At 37.5% G+C, this 21,514-nt stretch overlaps 1 protein-coding gene across 5 annotated transcripts in view; it reads left to right on the top strand.

Annotated features, from left to right (window-relative positions):
- The window catches only part of PLAG1 (PLAG1 zinc finger), a 44,587-nt gene that overhangs the window by 16,173 nt on the left and 6,900 nt on the right, over positions 1–21,514 (top strand). The window contains exons 1-4 of one of the 5 annotated variants that reach the window (XM_074318687.1): positions 9,055–10,008; positions 10,674–10,778; positions 18,283–18,381; positions 21,112–21,470. In XM_074318687.1, coding sequence (XP_074174788.1) covers positions 21,229–21,470 — 242 coding nt within the window. In that variant the 5' untranslated portion in view covers positions 9,055–10,008; positions 10,674–10,778; positions 18,283–18,381; positions 21,112–21,228. Of the gene's footprint in view, positions 1–9,054; positions 10,009–10,673; positions 10,779–18,282; positions 18,382–21,111; positions 21,471–21,514 lie in introns of those variants that run through there. The other 4 variants (XM_019711084.2, XM_019711086.2, XM_019711085.2 and 1 more) reach the window with 4 other exon arrangements.

Here is a 21,514-nt window from a genome sequence, read left to right on the forward strand (position 1 = left end):
AATTCATGATAAGGTGAGAGGAAAAACCCAAATTCTGAATTAATTGGAATTTACAAAGCAAGTAAACTTAGGGAACAATAATTTATATTACCCAATAATTCATTTTTAAAAAAATAAGGATTTGAATTAGCACCTCTTTTGGTACTTTTAAGTATTAATTATCTGGGGGATGTCAGTTGAGAAATCTGAAATATTAGGAATATTCAGAAGTCATAATCAAGTTTCTCGTAAATTATAATGCACAATAAAAATGCCTCATATTTGCATAATATTTTGCAGCATGTCATTGAGGCTTGGGAACTACTCACCTCTGTGAATTTGAACCCTAATATGAGCCTTGCTGACCACAGTTTCGTGTCCTTTAACCACAGTTACTCCCTTGCCATACTGATTCTATTCTTTCATGGTTGACGTTTCCAGCCGCTCCTTCTCTCTTGGTCTTTCCATTCCCTTCTGGTTTCAGTTGCTCCCTGCCACCAGGCTAGCTCTTGCTAAGGCTCTAAAACGTTCCACTCCATCAGCTACCCTCTGTACCACCTTCCTACTCCCAACCCTGGAAGAATTCTCTCCCCTTGCTTTTTCTTTTCTTGGGCTTCCAGGTGACTGGGTGACAGTCATGTTACAGGGTGGTTTAGAAGTAGCATGTGTAAAGTAGGCCTGAAGGAATAGCTTGAGTCCGAGGCCTGTTGTGATTTGGTCCCCATTTATTCTTCAGCTCTGCCTTGGGAATATTCCTGCTTTCCCCCTCCACACCCGATAGCACCAAACTACGTAAGTCCCTCAGGCGTGTCAGTCTGGGATTCATATGCCTGCCCTAGCTCATGCCATTTCCTCTGCTAGAATGTTCTTAAACCTCCTTTTGGCCAGTTGGTCGAAGCCTGTTCATCCTTGAAAACTGCTCAGGTGTCTCCTGCTCTGTGAAGCCGCATTAATTACTGTCTCCTGTGTTCTCCACCTGTGCCTTGCAGTCTGGTTCAGCCTTGGCACACTCTGTCCTCCTGTATCTCTGTGTGCTCTGGGTCTCATCCCTGCTAATCCATTATCCTTTTTCTCTCAGCCTCTCCTTCCCTACCTTGTCCATCCTGTCAGCATGTAAACACTCAAACCTCTGCCATCTTGAAAACAAACAAACAGTAACAAAGCTCCCCCTTTTCTGTACCTTCCCCTCCAGCTAGTACCATTTCTCCAAAGAGTGATGTGTACTTAGAGCTCAGATTTCTCACACGGCAGGCCTTCGTCACCTTCAGCCTTGCATTCTGGTTCTCCAACCCCTAAAATAGTGCTCCCAAGATTACTAAAAACCTACATGCTGCTAAATCAAAAGGGAATAGGATTTAGTGTTATCTTGACCACTGTCCCCATGAAACCTCTTCCTTTTGTTTCTATGATAGTACAGCTTCCTGGTTTTCCTCCTACTCAGTGATGTTCCTTCTGCCCTTCTGGCCATCCTCTTCTGGCCATTTTGTAAGTGGTACAGTTCCTCCTTTTGCCCCCTCTCCACGCTCCTTCTCCCAAATACCTGTGTGTTGTAAGTTGGCCCCCATGTCTCTGCCACAGGCCATCTTCCCCTCCGGTCCTTACCCTGCTCTTCCAAACGTTTGCCTGTTCTTCCTCATCTGCTAAATAGGCTGCCATTCAAGGTCTTCATATTACTGGCTGTTCCTTAACATTAATGCTGATCACAGTGGTATGTGCTTTACATACAATATCACTTATTCCTCACAACAACCCCGTAGGGTTTAATTGTCTCACTTTTAAACTGTGGAAACACAAGCTGCAAAAAGGTAAGGCCACACAGCTAGTCTACATGACCCCCGTAATCACCAGACAGGATCACGTCTACAAACAGAACTACCTTTTTATCCCTCTGCTGTTCAACATCCTAAAGCAGAGGCCCTTTCGCAGCTTCCTAGGCTGCTCCCAGCCCTGCGTTTCGACAACCTCTTTTCCTTAAGGCACGGGCAGGCTCCAGTCAAGGAAATAACTGCTCCTGCTGTAGCCCACACACGCTCAGGCCCTGCTCGTCTGGGCGGCTCCTCCCCCCTGGGCTGTACTCCCCACCTCCCAGCCCCATGGACAGGGCCACAGCTTACCTCTCTCTGTTCACTCAGTTTAGCTGGCTTTTCTTTCCCAAATTCTCATCTCCAGAGGTTGAAAAAAATATTTCTGTGAATCCCCATTGTTCCTAAACTGTACTTATTTTATAGCATTTTCTACCTTCTATTTTATGTTATGAGTAATTTTAAGTATCCTTTTGGGATACCTCCTGTACTAGATAACACACTCTGATGGGAGCACTGATAAATTTTGGTGTTTTCCATGGTACCTTGATGGTTAAATAATAGAGATTGATTTATCAGCCCATTCTTAGAGCCTCTGTGCAGGTAGGGGGACTCTACTGGTGTATTGAAGAAGAGGAACTTTCTAGGTATGACCACAAGATGGCACAGTGACTGCAGCGTCCTGGGATCTGTGAGGGTGGGCCAAGTCAAGAAAGAGAACAAGGTGTTCTTAGTTGCCGAATTACTCAAGGGAAATCCAAGAGAATTTTCAAATTTAAAGTATTCAGTCAATTTGTAATCATTCACAAAAGTAATCAGGTAGGTTGGACAACTGTTTTCTTCTACAAATCCATTTGCCCAACAGAATAGATAGCTTCCCTGCTTCCTTCTTCTTCCTTTCATTCAACAAATATTTGAGTACCTCCTTTGTATGTCCACTCTTCTAGGTATTAGGGATACAGAAACGGACCATAAAAGGCAAGATCTCTGCCCTGATGGAGCTTATTTATGGCCTTCAGTGGGACGGACCCCACTGAGGATATTGGAGACAGACCCAAGAGTTTCTTTGCTGTTTTTGTGACTCTTGCAGTCACTTTTTCCCCTCTCCCCCAGCATGGATTTATCCATAGCTTCATATTATCCAAATGAGTTTTGGTTTAAAAAGCAAAAGGACCACCAGTCAGTGTACTGCTGTGACTAATTTTTGTTTCAGCCATGATTTTCTGTGGCCTTCTGCTTTACTTTCCAGTTATCCTACTTAATTAGGAATCAACTGTGTTCTTGTCACAGTTAAAGATACTTACGTTCAGAAATGCCAAAAAGCACGTCCAATATTGTATAGGTAAATACGTGGAAAAATACATACTGAAGTCTCTATCATTTCTTACATTATAATCAAGATAAATGCAATAAAAAAAATTAAAAGACAACAAGCAAGTCCAGTGTTGTGGCAGGTACCTACAGATAAATTTGACATACACTGTGTTGTTGCTAAAGGTAACTTGTTGACAAGGTGAACCTAATGTAAATTAGTTAAAATTATATCTAGTGTTTAGAAATATTTCTTCTGCAAAGGGTAAGCAAGGATGTAAAAATAATAGAAGTGTAATCATTTAGAAACCTCAAAAATCACACATTGCCTGTTTAAAAACTATGAAAAATTACTGTCTTTTAGAGCAGCCCTTGTGTGGTATGAGTCTTAGTTGAGTACTCATGTTTTTGCAGCATTGGCTCCCTGTCTCCTCCCTGTGCCTTCCCTCTCTACCTCATCCCTCCCCAGCTGGCTCTGCAAGACAGGATTCAGTTCCACACCCCTTCTGCCAACCCTTGCTTCAGTTTAAGGAGGATAAGTGTGGGGATTAAGAGGCTACGTGAAAGAGACATTCCCATGTTGTGGGATTCACAGTGTGGAATTTGGTGTACTGTGTACTTCGATAGAGTACATTTCCCCCCCTACTGTGTAGCTGTTTCCTCTGATTTTTCAGTAATCTTGATATTTTCACAGGTACGTTATAATCTTTTACCATAGTTAAGAGGCAGGCAGACGGTCAGTCCATGCCTGGGTGGTCAGTAATCATACAATACCCAAATTACCATTCAATTCAACATGCAAAATTACTGCTGCCTCCACATGGATCAGCTATTTTTTTGTTTGTTTGTTTTTTTCTTGTCTTCCACCTCCCCGCAGACTCCAGTTCAAGCCGTTGTTTCTCAGTCTACTTGTGTAGGACCAGTTCGCTGGCCCAGCTGGTATTAGGAGACTTGCACTCCCCCTGGCTGAGGCAGTCGGTTGCCGGTCGTCGGTTGGCCGCACACAGCAGCTCTCGCCGGCTGCCGGCCACTCACGCTGGCTGCCGGCCACTCATGGTAGCACATGGTAGCCCACAGCAGCCCACGGCTGCTCAGGCTGGCTGCCAGCCACACACGCTGGCCACTGGCCACTCCTGGTAGCACTCAGCAGCCTGTGGCATCCCACGGCCCCTCACAGCAGCCCATGGCTGCTCACGCTGGCTGCCAGCCACTCACGCTGGCCACTGGCCACTCCTGGCAGCACTCAGCAGCCTGTGGCAGCCCACGGCCCCTCACAGCAGCCCACATCAACCTCTGGCTGCTCACAGCAACCCAGCTCCAGGGAGAGCCGTTGTTCACAATCTTAGATGTAGAGGGCGCAGGTCACTGGCCCATGTGGGAATGGAACCAGTGACCACAGCATTAGGAGCATGGCACTCCAACCACCTGAGCCACCGGGCCTACCCAGATCGGCTTTATTTTAGCTGTGATTTGGGATTATCTGTGACCGTGACCACCATAAAATTTCGGGTATACCCCATCTATGTCACAGAGACAAGAGATCAGAAGTATACTACTTCACCACTTTTCATGTAAATCTTACATTACGTATGACTGCATAGTCTTCACATGGTGTAGTCCCAGTGTTTGTCCTTCAAAGATTCTGTTGGTTATGATTCTAAAAAAAGCCTGTGCCAGGAAAAAAACAGCAAACCTTATTTATAAGTGCACATCAGTCCATTTTGGAACTGCACTTATTTCTGAGTGACATGCAAAATATAATAGCTTTGCATTTTGAGCCCTCAGAACTATGCTAGAGATTTTACACATAACCTTGTTTATGCTAGCAATGATGTAAGGTAAGTATTTATTCCCATCCTGCAGAGGCAAACTCTAAAGAGAAATTAAATTGTCCAAAGCTATGCTGATGGTAAGGGTCAGACAGGATTCAAAACTCAGTTCTGATTCCCAAAAGACAGTCCCGTGCCTCTGTATCATTGTTCCCCTGTACTGCTCTAGACTCGGAATCCTTGTAAGGATTTGTGTTTTGAGGTGCTCTCCTGAGCAGGGTTTTAAAGGAGCAGTGTAAAGACGATTGCCAGAACTGTACTGGTTAAGATTATGGAAAGACCTTTCTGTAACACATCTCCTTACGAAAGTTGGGGTGGGGGGAGCAAACCAGGAATGTATCCTGCAGTAGAGAAGGGGCCGCTCCAGGTCTTGGCTGAGGCTTCAAGAAAGAGGATCCTGAACCTCACGTCGACAGATTTAAACCCCTTTTTGTTAATTATCTGTCAGCGAACACTTCAAAGGTCTGAGTTTATGATGAAGGTCAAATTTCTTTTTAAAAATGCAAAGCTAAATAAAAATTGAAAAGAGAATCACCATTTAATTCTGCTTCAGAAATCAACAAAGGCACACAAAGATTGGTTGTTTTCTGAATAATCTAAACACATGGCTGGGGACAGGAGTGAGGGGAGCAAGTTATACAGGCACCTACAGGTGGGATAATTTGTAAATTATCAGAATTATTTTAAATTTGTCAGCCCTCGGTAGCATGACTCATACAAATTTCCTCCACCCATCTCCAGTCTCATAGATTCATTCTTTCTCTCCTTCTTGACTCCAAAAATAACAGATTACCTGAAGTTACCCAGACCCACCGTACAGCTTCTGACTCCCTTACCTGGAATTCCTGCCCATGCTTGGCTAACACTTAACTCATTCTTTTACTTTGGCTGGAGTGTTACTTGGTGTATTTTTTAAAATTAATCCAAGGCAGGTCTATCAATTAGCATGACACTATTTCTTTTTAAGGCTGCCACTAATTAACATACTTGAAAGGACTATACACAGCCTGAACTGAAACACTTCAGTGGGTACTTCCTTTGGTATTTGATAAATGGGTCTTATCCCCGAACTATTTATTATTTGTAGCTCTCAGTTCCAGTTAGAAGGTATTCCTGGAGCCTTTAAATCATGTAGTATGATGTGCTAGTCTCTAAAGCAACAGGTGAACTGCACTGACTTCCTCCAAGGGCGACAGCTGAGAATGTGGCTCTAAAAACTGCCTGGACACGTATCCTTTCTAGTGAGAGCTGAATGTGACTCTTACATTTAAGCCAATATTCCTCATCTTCCCCCCCCCCCCCCCCCGTCTGAATGGGAAGGAAAGATTTGTCATTTTGAGTCATTGCCCTTATACAGGATTTTAGTTTATCAATTCGCAGAAAGTGGTTTTGGATTTTGTTTTGTTTTTTTTCCACGCAAACTTCAGTAAATTCATACGAAGATTTCTCATCCTTATTAATTTTGTTTTTCTCAATATGAACTTTGCTTTTTTATAGCTTTGAGTTATAATTGATATTTAGTAAACCGCACACATTTAAAGTGTACAATTTACCAAGTTGTGACATGTCTACATTCCTGAAACCATCACCACAGTCAACATAGTAAATATGTCCACCATTCCCAGAAGTTTGTTCATGTCCTTTTGTGAGTGTCCCTCCCCCTTCCCCCAGATAACCACTGAGCTGCTTTCTATCACTGCAGATTAGTTTGCATTTCCTAGAATTTTATATAAGTGAAATATGTATTTTTTTTGTTCGACTTCTTTCATTCAGGATAATTATTTTGAGGTTCATCCATGTTACAGTGTGTATCAGAAGTTCATACCTGAATCTGAATGGACATTTAGGTTGTATCTAGTTTTTTATTATTAAAAATAAAGCTGCTATGAATACAAGATGTACGAGACTTTGTATATAAGTTTTCATATCTCTTGGGTATATACATAGGTGTGAAATGGCTCTTTCATGTAGTAGGCACAGGCTTAACTTTCTAAGAAACTTTTCTAAAGTGACTGTACCATTTTTACTTTCTTGCAGTGATATGTGGTTCCATTTGCTTCACATCTCCACCAGCTGGTGCATAGTCAGGTGGTCAGTCTTTTTAATTTTAAGTCATTCTAGTGGGTTCATTGTGGTATTAATTTGTATTTCCCTAAGGACCAATGATGTTGAGCATCTTTTCATGTGCTTATTTGCCATCTGTATATCTTGAGATTTCTATTTAAATATTTTGCCTGTTTTTTAATTGGGTTTTCTTATTGTTGATTTTTGGAAGTTCTTTATATATATTCTGGCTACAAGTCCTGTATCAGATGCATGCTTTGCAAAGATTTTCTTCTAGACTTCTAGTGACTTGTTTTTTCATTCTCTTAACACTGTCTTTTGAAGAGCAGTTTTAAATTTTGATAAAATTCAATTTATCAGTCTGTTGTTTTATGGGCTGTACTTTCAGTGTTGTAGCCAAGGAATTTTTGACTAAATGTCACAAGGTTTTTTTCTGTTTTCTTCTATTATTTTTACAGTTTTAGGGTTTACATTTGTATCTATGAATCCACTTAAGAGTTAAGTTTCTATATGGTGTAAAGTATGGATCCAGGTTCTTTTTCTTTGTATATAGACAAACTTTTCCAGCACCGTTTATTTTAAAAAAACATACTTTTTGGTGAAATGATTTTTTTCTAATTATAAAAATGAAACACTTGTAAAATACAGAAGCGTATAAAGCCTATATCTTGCTATTTTTTAAATGTATAACTTACCCAGGTACATTGAAGGGTACTGGGGGTGTGGGGGGGGTGGAAGGTGAGTAGTTCTAAGTATGTGCTTTACAAAATTAGAATCATGGTGTATTCTATGTCCTACTTTTTAAAAATTTAGCATTTTATCAGTGTTTTCCATGTGATTTAATTCATATTTGTTAAGCACATTATTTTTAATGGCTGCATAGTCTATCATATAGACATATCATACTTTACTCCTTTTATTAGACATTATCAACTTTTAGTATTTTAAATCTTTTTACAAATTATTTTCAATTACGTATGACACACAATATTTGTTTCAGGTATACAACATAGTGATTAGACATTTATATAACTTACAAAGTGATCACCCAGTAAGTCTAGTACCCATCTGACACCATACACAATTATTACAATATTATTGACTGTATTCCCTATGAGTACTTTACATTCCTGTGACAATTTTTGTAAGTGGCAATTTGTACTTCTCAATACCTTTAAACACACTTAAATCTTTGTTTCTCCTTTCTTTTGGGGAGGGGAGCTTAAATTTTTAGAAAATATGAAATGAATTACCAGGTCAACATACACAAACATTTAAAAGGCTTTGATTACATATTTCCACACTGTGTTCCAGAAAAGTTTTAACAATTTATACCCCCACCAACAATAACTAAAAAATTTAATTCTTTATGGCAAGTTTTGTTTTTTGTGAAACTTTCAAGGATGCCCCGAACACCCCTCTCTTGTTCTCCATGTGGCCTTCTAATCTTCCCTTCTGTCTCCAGGGCAAGTACCCTGCTCCTCCCTCATTCTTAACAGATACATGACCCTCCTATTTGGCACTGGCAAAGTTAAGCACACTCCTTGCCTCTTGGCCAAAAAACTTAACTAGGATGAATATATATCCCTCCTAGGTCAGTAAAGAAACCCCTGTTCTTATCTAAGACGAAAACCTCTCCCTTTTCTCTGGCTCCCATTTTGCCTTGTCTCCCAGAATGTTCCATTTCTTCCCTGCCTCTTTATCCTTAGCACATAAGGGTTCTCTTGTGTCTCCCACCTGGCATCCTGAGTTCCCCTTTAGCCACCACCCTACCTTTTTTCTCCTCTTTCAGTGCAAAACTCTTTGAAAGAAAGTATCCTCTTTCTGGAAGTCATTACCTTGTCACTTAACTGGTTATCCTCAATTTAGGTTCTCCCTTTCCCTCCTCCTCCATTCTCACTCCCACCCATCTCACCCCATGCCCTTTCTTGCTGAAGTTTGGTGTCTTTGTTCCTAAGGCATGAACTCTATGCAAGAAAGATCGGGGGGGGGGGGGGGGGGGGGGGGGGGGCCTTTTTCTTTCTCCTTGAAGCTCTGTCTCTGCCCCTCCCCCCTTTTGGATACCCAGTTCCCTCTTACAGTGGGGTCGTTAGACTCCAACATGAGTGAGCCAGTAAATTAGTTTGAATCTGTCTGTTGAGTAAACTGTACAACTATCTTTGTCCACTATCCTATCTTCTTTATTGATGTTGTCAGGCATAAGTGGCCTTTTTTCTAGGAAATGCTTGTGTTTGCTGGTTTGCAGCTCTGCTCTGGACTGCTTCAGCACCCACCTCTTGTGTCTCATTTGAACACTTCTTTCTCCCCTCCCCTCTTTGCTTCTCTCCCCCACATCAAGTACTTGTTCTTGGTACTTCTGACCCATTCTGTGTTTTAGAGTTGTGCCACTTCTCATCATTAGTACATGAGTGTACAATATCCCGTACACTAGGCTTCAGTGCACTTTGCTCATTTGAATCTTTACAATGTCAATAAATTACGCTACACTCCAGCCAGAGGGTCATAGAATCTATAATAATCCTCACTTCTAACCTATGAATTCTGATGACTAACTGGCATGCCCGCACATACCATCTTTTTCTTCCCTTCCTTTATTGTACATTCTTCAAAGCAAAAATCCATAGTATTCTTTTCCTTTTCTGAGCCTCTGTGGTACTTGCTTATACCATATAATATTGTTTTTACTATTGATTTGTCACTCTAATCCTGCTTTATGGCACTTTCATATTATTTAACAGTCATATTGTTTAGCTTGACATAAGATATCTATCCAGGAGCTGCAACTAGCTTGTATGAGTATGCTCCTAGAGAACAGGGGCCATGTCTGTTTGCATCCCCAGTAATTCAGATTGAAGCTATATGTAATAGGTGTTAATAATATTTATTATGTAATGTCAACTATCTTAATAGAGTGGTAGCCCTGTATAATTGTGCATTGACTCTCTGGTCTAGGGAAAGGAAGTTGACGATTTCTGCGTAGAACTCCTGGCATTCATTTTCTCTCTTGGTTATTTCTCATAGAGGTAGGTCTTCACTACCTGCCCCAATAGAATGAAGCTGAGGAAAACTCAAAACATTGAGTACTTCAGAATACATTTTGGTTTTTATTTGTTGTTGAACATGGACTTGCCACCTGTGAATTCACTTTAAAATAAATAGTAGTCTCATAAAAAAGACTGATTCAGGAGCCGACCACTTGCCCATCTCCTCATTCTGCCTCTACTTCAGGGCACCAGTGGTTTGCACCCTTCCCTATGGACAGAACAGACAGCCTGAGGTTCAGCTAGTGTTCAGAAGAAATACACATCTCGAAAGGTTTTTCTGAGAACTGTGTTACAGAGGAAATAGTGATGTGTTTAGAATATAAATGAAGAAAATAAGCAGCCATTTTGAGAAATGGCAATAGACTTGGATTAATATTTTACCAAATAAAAATATAAACAATTTAGATAATTGTGATTCGGGGGGAAATATATAAATCTAGGGATATTGATTTGTTTAGTTTTCATTTTTCAATGTAATATAAATTTTTTGTTTCTAACAAGATTTGAGATAGATTTTCCAATAAAGAAAAAATATAAAGAATATGAATAAGTGATAATGAATAAAAAACAATTTGGTTCATATGCCGTTAACCAGATTGGGTCTGACTTTTGGAATTTCAAACTAACTCTTCTTTTCTTTTTAGGTTGCCTCTTGGTGCTGCATTGGCTGTATTTGGCACCCAGAATGCTTCATTCTATCATGGTCTATTAATAAGGTTACCTTGCTAGAGTTTGGAGCAGGGCCTCAGGTAGGTGGCTTTTATCATTATATGGCATGGCTTTCAAAGTGATCAGTCATTCCATTTCTAAATAATGTAAGATAAAATATTAAAAGCTTTGAAAAGCATGCCACATAATAAGCATGCCACTTACTATTTTAAGGTCTCTCAGTATGTATTGTGTTCAGTGGGATTTCACTAATAGTTATGGTCTAATGGAAGGATTGGAATACTGACAAGGAGCGGTCTTCCTTACTCTGCACAAAATGCATAGCTGCTATAAAAGCTTATTTATTCGTGTCCCCAAATAGCCACTGATGAACTCTTAAGCTCTTCTTTCTGGGAATCCTGCTCAGAGTAACAGACTATCCCATGTTACCACTATATTTCTTTCTGTCTGCTGGGAAGGATCTGATTAACTGTGAGCAGGTGGGGAGGAAGGCTAACTCTGCTTGCTGGAATGGGGCAGATGCTAGAACAAGGAACTCAATGGGACAACAGCAGTTTGCTAGCCCTTGTTGGAAAGAGGGCACACACAGGCAACTAGATTTCCTAACCTTGTAGTTGCAGCTCAGTGGCACAGAATCAAGGTGTAGTGAGTGATACTTGGAAATCAGGTATACATGGATTTCGCTCCAGGTAAGTGTCAGCAGGACCTCAAACACAGGATTGAGGTTTAGAGGCCAGGACCTTCAGCCCTAGGATGAGAAGGCTGGTAAAAACAAAGATGGCTGTGCCAAGTGCCAGAGGATGGGCTCAAACTCCACTGATGGCAGGCAGGGGCCCAGCCCTGGGGAAAGGAGGATGTAGGCTGAGAGCCAGGCAGGTCCTCACAGTATCCAAGAACAGAGCTCTAATCAAATAAAAGGTACATAAATTAATCTGGCAGAAATTATCTAATCACAGTATTCTGTGGAGTTTAAGCATTAAGGTTAGCATAAAACTTTAGTCATTTATATTATAGTTTTTAAATAAATGAAATGATGTTAATTTTATTTTCAGTGTTACAGGTTATAGTTTTTTTTTCTTTTTCTACTTCATTGTAGTTTTTAGACTTGTTTTTAACAAAGCTGTTTTCTTTGACAGCTAAGAAAATAATTTTTTTTTCAGTTTTTACTTAGCCAACTACATTTACACAGATTTTCTCCTTTTGATCTTTCTTGTATCTATAATAAGTAAAACAGTTTTTCTGATATTTTCATCGTCCTCCTCACATTTTAATTCACATGACGGACATCCTCTTTAAAGATTTTGAATTTTACTTTGTTCTTTTTTCCTTCCCATAAAACTTCATTGGCTGTTTCCAAACAGTAAATCATAATCAGTACAGTTGACATGTGCTTAAGGAGCTACGGAATTTAACGTTTGAAAGCAGAAATGTTCTAAAAATCCAGGCCAACTGAGTGCTGCCCAGGTGTATCTCCCTGCCAGTCAGGATGCCTGCAGGCCTCTGAGTAGCATGTACCCAAGTCTCCCTAGCTTTCGACACCTACTGACAGAAACATGACAGGCTCCCAGGTGGTTGTGATGCTCCCCCCGAGTCTCCACCCCTCCATCAAAACAAACTAACAATTTCATTTTATGGGGTTTGTTTTCTGAGCTTTCTTTAAATCGAGTTGAGATTCCAGGAACCTGAAAACATGTTTAACTGCTTGTTTTGAGTCCTGAAATTCTTTAAAGGGACTATAGTTATATTTGTTAGATATTTATCAACTGTGTACTGCATGCCAGGGCCCTGACCCTGTGCTGGGGATATAAGGATGAATAAAAGTCTCCCCGTAGATAAATTTATGGTCCCGGGGGGGAAAACGGAATTTCCAGAAGAGCTTTACAGTCCATATTTTAGGAGATAAAGTTCTGAAGTTCATCTCACTCAAGTAAAATCAGTCAAATCTCTTCTAATTGTGATAGTCGGAGAAGCGCATAGGTCCTCTTGACAATTTTACCTAGAATTGGTCCTGTTTACCTCAGTTATGTAGGAATAAATAGAAGTGGTAGTTTCCACAAGCGGTTTATCCTGAACAGCGACATGGGTGTAGGAAGCAGAGTCATGGCACTTATAGAGCCTTACCTGGATGTGGGTTCTGTGTTTTTTTTTGTTTTTTGGTGGGTTCTGTGTGTTTTTTTGTTTTTTGGGGGTGGTGGTGGTGGTTCTGTTTTCATTAGATTGTTGAGTGCTACTCAAGATTTTGCACACACAGTTAAAAACATGTATACCTTGTTTTATACCATAGCACAAGCCTATATTTAAAGTTCACTTTACTTTGAGATTGCTTAAAGCTAATTCTATGCATGAGCTTTTATAATTAAGGAAAACCTTTCCTCATCACTTTTATCGTAATGTGTATTATTTCTGCCTTTCAATTTGAACTTATAGACAGATTCAGTCTGAGTGCTTGGAGAGTTCAAACATGAAACCTGGATTATGCTGTATTTGTAATTTTAATAGCAGTAGACAGTTAACCATAAATGAATGGAGGCATGTCCTCCAAATGTTTGGGGTCCTTCAGTGTGAACATGTTTATGGATGGTGTCAAGCATTTTTATTGTAGCCCCAGGAATTTAAGAGTTAGTGGTAATAAAAATAAAAACAACTCATTACAATTTGGGAACTATGCAGTTTTCAGATTGAGTTGACCTGTGAGCTACCTACTTTATAATCCTAGCCAGAGAACTCCTATTTTGGAAATACTTTATAGAAAAAAAAACTGACAAAACCAGGAAAACCTCTAAAAATGATTAAATTTTTGATTAAGCACTCTTTATATTCAGATATAATTACGATTCTTTTCTCTCTCAGGCATCATTGCTTCCCTTTTGCACAATTCTTCTATTGTTTCCTGTTTGCGAATACTTACTAATTGCCGTATGTGAAGAAAATGAAAATATCCCCAGCATGCCACTCATCTGTATTTTTCAGTGTTTTTATTTTGATAAAAATCTACAACCATAAGGGGAAAAGTCCCCCACATAGTAGTTAAAATGAAATGCTAATTTCTAAGCCGTGGATCATTAAAAGAGGGTTTTTAAAGGAGAAAAAAACCTTTTTAACCGAACATGATGTTATTGCTCCATAAAATAACCAAGGAAAATGTTTCTGAATTGGAAGATAAAACTTATTTGAATATTCCATCATCAGATTATCTGTTCATTGTCTCTGGGTACTCTAGAAAACAAAATAAACAGATGGCCCAAAACAAAACATCATAATTGTACAGATAAGAGAATTGACATTGGATTTTGTTGGTTCCACTTTGAAATTTATTGAATCTTTTCTACTGGTTCTTAAAAGCAAATCGTTCTGCTATTTCACTTCACTTCTCTGTTTGCTTTTATGTCAAATATATGGCTATCTAAGGATAGGAAGGCTAAATTTTAATGATACATTTCAAAAGGGTTATCCTAGAACTGCTTTTTAATGAATTGCTCAAAAGTTATAAATATCCAATACAGTAATTCAAAGAAAGCATCCTTGTTTATGATTAATTTTAATTAACTATGACATCAACTATAGGAAAATAAGTACTGTAATTTTTGATATTCTGAGTATAAGATACATTATTTGGGCATCTACTTACAAGTTAGGCAGGTCAGGTGCAGACTCAGCTCTTTGCCATGTCTCCTGCTTTGCAGTGGGCACTCCTGCTCCTATCTCTTCTCTTGATGCATCAGCAGCCCTGTCTAACCATAACCATCTAACTATCCAACCTTCCTTCATGTTTCATGCCAGGCATGGATGCAGGTACCAGGCATGTTTTCATTTTAGAAATTTTTATTAGGAATGGGCACGAATTGATATTATCTCCTTGTACTAATTGAGTCCTTAGCAGTAAGATCAATCAGAGAAGGCTTGTTTTGTGAAACAAAACAAGTATTTTAGACAGCATTCATTACAATTGCTATTGTTTTAACCTAAGACTTTACAAATAGCTGCTAAGTTTCAAAAATACCTTTCTAGTGGCTTATTTAGTTTGTTGAACCAAGTTGTATCCATACTGTATTTTTTTTTCACTTGAACATAGAAATGTATATTTTGTCCTATGTCTACTATGGTAATTGAGCCATTCTGTAGTTCATTTTGCTGCTGGAAAGCACTTGCCCTGCTTTAATTATTAACATTCATGCAACAAAAATTTTACCTTTATTGGAAACAGCAGTGAATAAAACTGACACAGCTCCTGCCCCAATGCTGCCTACCGTCTATTTTTGATTCTGTCTTAGATTTTATAGTTGCAAGATTTTTTTTTCCTTTCATTATTCTTTAATAAGTGATTTTACAGTTCTACAGAATTGAATGCTTTAAAAATTTCCGCATTATCATGCAGGATCAAAAAAAGTGTTCCAAGTATGCTGTTGCCCTTACTTCAAAATTGGCTGTCTTCAATTACGTTATCTTGTTAACAATTTCTTTCACATTATTCAAAGCTCTATTGTGTTTTATACACATAAAGTTTTAACTACTGGTAAGTTTCCTTTTGTAGCCTACCTACTTACTCTATATGAAAAACATGTTTCAAGCAAATGTTGACATTTTCTGAATTGTTTGCTAATGATATTTTATGATTAGCATAAAGGAGACTAAAGCTTTGATTATGTATGACATTTGCCCTTAATTAGCAAAGTACATGTTTGACTTTTAACTTAAATATGAAAGAATTATTGATGCAGGTAAGTGTTGTGAAAATTCACAGCTGTTAGAGAAATGACTATCAGAACTGTAGCATTTTAAGTATAGAAACAGTTTTAATACAGGTCTGTTCCTTAGCCGGCATCCTCATAGGAATTCGTTTTAGTAGACCCTTGATGTCTGATACATTTTGCTTGTTATTTTTCTGTGTGAGTCACTTTTTAGAATGTAAAACATAGGAAGAAGATAAACCTGTGTGTGTGCACACCCACGCAAAAAATAGCTCCTTCAATTATTATTTTTATGAATGCAAAGTTGCCCTAGGAAAAATGTTGTAGTACCAGCAAAAACTAGAAGGGTGTTCCAAGTCCTGTTTCATCTTAGGGTGATTTGAAATGGGTATATGTGCATTTTCTATTTTGTTTCACAATTCTTCAAATCAAGGCAAAGAAGAACTTTAATCATTTGAAAACCGATCTTTGATAGCTAAAAAAGAAACACAGGAGTACAAATTTTGTTGCAGACTTTTCAGAATAGTAGTCCAATGCCTTTTAAAAGTTTTGTTAATCCTCTAAAAGAGAATACACAAATAATTGTAGTTGACATTTATTTAGGATTATATAAATGCAGCCTTTATTTTTTTATGTTTATTATATCAAGCCAAATAACTCTAACCAGCTCCTGGTTTCCTTTGTTTTGGGAATTAAGTAGCAGTCCCTTGAAATTATTTGGCCACTCAAAAGAATTCAAAATAGGTCAAATTTAGTAAAATTAACCATGATTTTGGAATTTTGTGATAAAATGAATGAAAATGATGACTTTATGATTTTATTTCAGACTGTAAAATATATAACAAGGGTAATTTGTAGACTATTATTTTAACTATTACATGATTTTAAATTATATCAAAATAGTTCTCTAAGAGATTTTTATAAATGCCAATAACAGTAAACATAAATAAAATTTGTGTGAATGTATTTGAAATGGAATAAAATATATATTGGTCAGAAAAAGAAGAAAAAAATACAAAAATTTGTTGTTCACTAGTCAGCTTTGGTTTCAAATTTTTTTTCCCTACCCAAATCACTATCCATCAGATAGATATACTAGTTATTATTTGAACTGTTATTTATTTAAAATTTACTTTGTAAACTATATTAAAAGAAGCTTTTTAAATCTTAAATTTGTTTCCTTTGGGTGGTCGTATTGACAGCTCTGATAGAGGAATTAGGCACTACCCCCATTCTTGTTTTTTAAGTGTAATGAGAGGATTTATCTGCTTGCAAATTGATTTGCCCAACCTGCCCTTCTAGAATGCAGTAGAATAGGAGTGAAATAGGAGTTTTAGGTCATAAGCCCCTTTTTGACCACATATGCTTGACCACATGTATATTGTCAAGATGTTCGGCTTCTCTGGGCCTTTCACCTTAAAATGGCAATGATGATAAATGCGTCCGCCTCTCAGGTCGTTGAATTCCAGGGAGGTAATAGAAATGGAAACACTCTACACTTGTAAGGTATTTATATTATTAAAATAACAGAATACACAAAGTAGACTTATATTCTTAACTACCCTACCAAAAACTCAGTATGTGCCCGGGGCAAGTAAGTATTTACAAAGTTAATTTTATTATTTTGCAATTTTGATGTGCAGAATTCAGCTCTTACATTTATGCATGTCCTGTGCTTTACAAAAGAATGGAGCTTTTGCTTTAACTTTTTAAATATCTTTTATTAGTCTAAATTTTAATTTTTCTTGTCTTTTAAACTATGAGAATAATGCTGCTTTCAAATATACCCTTAGTGTTTTTATAATGATGCTTGAATGTCCTCTATTAAATATTTTATTTACACATCATCAAATTCTTAAAATATTTGAAAATTTGATTTCGGGAATGTAATTAGATTTGTGTTTAGAACATTCAGTAAAATTATTTTCATTTAGTCTGTCATTGGTGAATCCCTTTCTTATTGTATTTTAACTATTTGATTTATATTATTCCTCTCAGGTTCTTATAATCATGATTGTGAATGTTCATCTTTGAAATACTTAGAGTTTACTAAGCTTTCTGTGCCCTGTTCTTTCTGTAATAGATAATTCTACTTTTTTCTGCCTTTTGGCCATTATACTTTTCACATTTACTTGTACAATCAAGAATTATTAAGTTTTCTGTAAATGTTCTTAGTCTACTGAAGATCATGCTACTAATAGGCATTTTTAAGATGTTTTAAGATTTTTTTCAACAATTACTTCTTAAAACCAAATGATGCTTTCTGCTTGACATCCCCGTCTGTAGCAAATCTGTATTTAACTTCCCTCGCATGCTTTTGAAATCTAAAGAGCACAGCTTTATTGCTACATTTCAGCAGTCCTTACAGCATTCTGAGAGACAAATTGGCAGGTACTGTAGGTAACAAGCCCAAGTTGCACAAGCGTGTACAGTGTGGGCGTGCAAGGTGCTGTCATCAGGAGGCTGCTGTTCTTTGGTGACGTTCCACATGCTCTCTCCAAGAAAACTGAGTTTGTCTCTTCCATAATATTATTAAGCTTAATGAAATTTTGATCCATTTGGTTTACAAATAGCAACCCTTACATCCATTTCTCTCAGTAGGCAAGTTAGATTTTAAAAGTTAAATTGGGAAAGAAGTGGGGAGCCATTCAGCATCACAAAATGCCGTTTATATAGGTAATACTATTTTACTTTTTTTTCTGCATTTATTTGGTCATGTCAATGTGCTTAGAACTAATAAAAATTTGCAATTGGTGGAAATTAATGCATGACTCGTCAGCAGAGTATGGAATGTAAGCATGTGCCATGAAATTGCAATTCTTTTATCCTTTATTTTCCATGATTTACATACTGGTTCCATTTAGAGTGTAGTCCATTCTTATTTTTTGTTTCATAGATTGGCCAAAATGGGAAGGACTGGATTCCGCTCTCTTCCACGAAGAGTCAATGGTACTGGCTAAGATCAAGGTCTGAGGCTTTTTCCATCTGTCATCAGGTAAGCATTAAACAAAAATCATTACAGTTCTATGCATGTTTCTTTAAAGTATTTGATTGATATGCATATTATGATTGTGGACTTTTATTCAATGTTGAGCTCACAACCTTATATTTATCCTATAGTTTTAAATGCACCTATAACTAATTTGAGTTTTGTAATATGTTGAGATAAAAAGATATTATTAGCCATGAAAAAATTTCAGCTGGTCTTAGAAAAGTGTAATATTTGAAATCTGCAATTTTTCATTGCTCAGTATGTACATCCAAAGATAACAGAGTTCATTTGTTACTTTATATTGAGTATCACCGATTTTTATATAATCAAATGTTAGTATATTGTTTCATGGTGTATTTTTAATAAATTTTTTCAATAATTTAGCAGTTATCTTTTTTCTTAACTGGAATTCTCTGCCCATTATGGTTGGATCTCATAACACAATAATGACAAATATGACCAGTGTTTGAAATATTTTCAGATATTAGTTATATACAGCGATTTAGATTCTTTGAATTCTGTGTTGATTTTACAGTTGAAAAATGTATAAGCTTGTTTCCTACAATGTACTAAATAGGTGCATAAAAGCATTGTGTTAGGAAATCAAATAGTTAGAATTGCTCTTTTTCCTATCTTGGCAGAGTGCTTTATACCAATTTACTGTGTCATTGCTGGTTACAGCGGAATAGCTGTTAATATATTTCACAGAGAGGCAGAGAAGCTGTCTCTTGAATGAGACCACAACAGGAAAATAACAAGTTCTTGAGATTCAAAACCCGATCTGGAACTAGAGGGAATATACTGGGTTAGCATTAGTAATGTCAGGTGCATTAATTGTGTTAATGTCACTTTTAAACTGCAGAGGACACTCAGACAATATGAACAGCATGAAGGAAGGCCTTGCCTGTGTCTGCCTACCGATGAAGAAAGAATACCTGAACCAAACACTGATTAACTTACCTATCTGCTTTACATTTTAATCAAATGAGTGGATAGCTGCTCTATTTTGCCTTTTTGGTGACAACCTCTACACTAAAACGCAATAGGATGTATTGTAATACACACTTAATTTTACAAAAAATGTAGGCTAACTTTAGAGCCCCTGCAAAGTATAACTGGAATCTGTGAGAAAGTCAGTATCATACCTCTCGCTGTGAAGGCAAATAAGTCTGTCTCATGCCAAAAGACAAGTAGTATAAAGAAATTTTTTGTTTTGTTTTGTTTTTTTATGAATATATAATAGGATGAAAAATTCAACTGATTAGTAGTTAATAACAGTCATTTAGCCATATTCAGTTTTCAGTTTAAAAATCAGATCTTTTTAAAAGAGGTTGTAGGTATTATCATTTCTATGTCTCTTAAAAGTACATTGCTAGACTAGCTAGCCTTCATGAACCTTGAGGAAGAGTTTAACTCTTATATCAATTGAATCTTTGGGGGGTTGGTTTCTTACTCTGAGAAATACAATTGATAATATTTACTATCTCTTATCCACAAATTTTCAAAGGTTTCAATCAGTTTAAAATTTTTGTTTAAGCAGCCATACTCTTTGCCATACAATGTGTTCATTTCATTCTTTCCCAAAGCACCAATAATGAATTGAAATTCTGACACAGGTTTTTATAACCTGAAACACCTCCATAACGATGTATCCTTGCCCAAGTATTGCTCTCTAAGCCAAAAGTCCCACTAATGCTGCACACAGGGTACAGGTGTGTCAAAGACTGACCCCTCTGCTTTTGGGGAGGCCTGATGACTGGCTCATCCACTAACCTCAATCTGCCCAATGCACAGAATCCTTTTCTATGACGTGAAAAATGGGCAAGAAAAATGACTTCAACCAAATCCTTCTTCCCTCCAAATGACAAGAAGCCATGATCCTCACCTAATGTAACATCAAAAGGTTTTACCATTTCAAGAATGCATATTTGTTACGAAGATAAGTCATTTATACTCTTGACTCAGAAATTCCTCTGCATGTGATGACACTGGTATAAAGAGTAAATTTTCACTTTGGGTGACACATTCAACTCTTTCAGGCCTCTGGTGTCTGTGCATTAAGTATGTCTGCCATAGACTAAATGGTTCACAAGGTGCCTAAAAGAGTTTTCAGTTGCTTATTTATGTTTTACTTTCTTATAATACAGAGTGACTAGAGCCAACTTGCACAAATTAAAATTATTTTTAGACATTAAAATATTTGCGGAGACATTTTTATGTTCTTAGATTTATGTTCTCTAGTCTCTTGTAAAAATTGAAGCTTAATAATGCCACTTTTAGTGTCATGTTTTTTTTTCTGTTTTTTTTTTCATAGTTCACAGTTGTTTATTCTGTGATAGCATTAAAGTCACAAACAAGACACTAAAAACAAAGAAAAACTATAAACACCACCAATGAAGGAACCTAATAGAACCATGTCTCATTGGAAAAATATTTACGTGCCTTGTAGATTAGTGTCATGTTTTGGTGCTTCCTGAGAGCTTCCGAAATTGCTACTGCTTTCCCTAAGTACAACATCTGTCAAGTAGAATTTCAAGGGATGTGTGAACTGTTCATTCTGAGCAATGCATTAATGTGTATTTTGACATATATAAAGAAACCTACAGATATTACATTAGACCAGCTGAATCCGTTTTATGGTTTCTTTTTTAATTCAAAAGCATCACATAGCAAATAAAATTTTTAAAAATTAAATTTAGTTACAAACTAGTTGTTTCTTATTTTTTTTTCCAGTCCCTTTTTGCTTTCTTTTACGACCACATGAAACTTGAGAAGCCACCTAAAGCTAAATCATTTAGTGGAGTTGGGCAGTTCCCAAGTGTCCAACAAGAAGGCCTGATTTAGGCTGCGATGGCCACTGTCATTCCTGGTGATTTGTCAGAAGTAAGAGATACCCAGAAAGTCCCTTCAGGGAAACGTAAGCGTGGTGAAACCAAACCAAGAAAAAACTTTCCTTGCCAACTGTGTGACAAGGCCTTTAACAGTGTTGAGAAATTAAAGGTTCACTCCTACTCTCACACAGGAGAGAGGCCCTACAAGTGCATACAACAAGACTGCACCAAGGCCTTTGTTTCTAAGTACAAATTACAAAGGTATTAAACTCTATTTGTCTTTCAGATTATATTTTCTATAATGT

Source organism: Rhinolophus sinicus, linkage group LG14, assembly GCF_036562045.2.
Source record: "Rhinolophus sinicus isolate RSC01 linkage group LG14, ASM3656204v1, whole genome shotgun sequence".
NCBI classification, from domain to species: domain Eukaryota; kingdom Metazoa; phylum Chordata; class Mammalia; order Chiroptera; family Rhinolophidae; genus Rhinolophus; species Rhinolophus sinicus.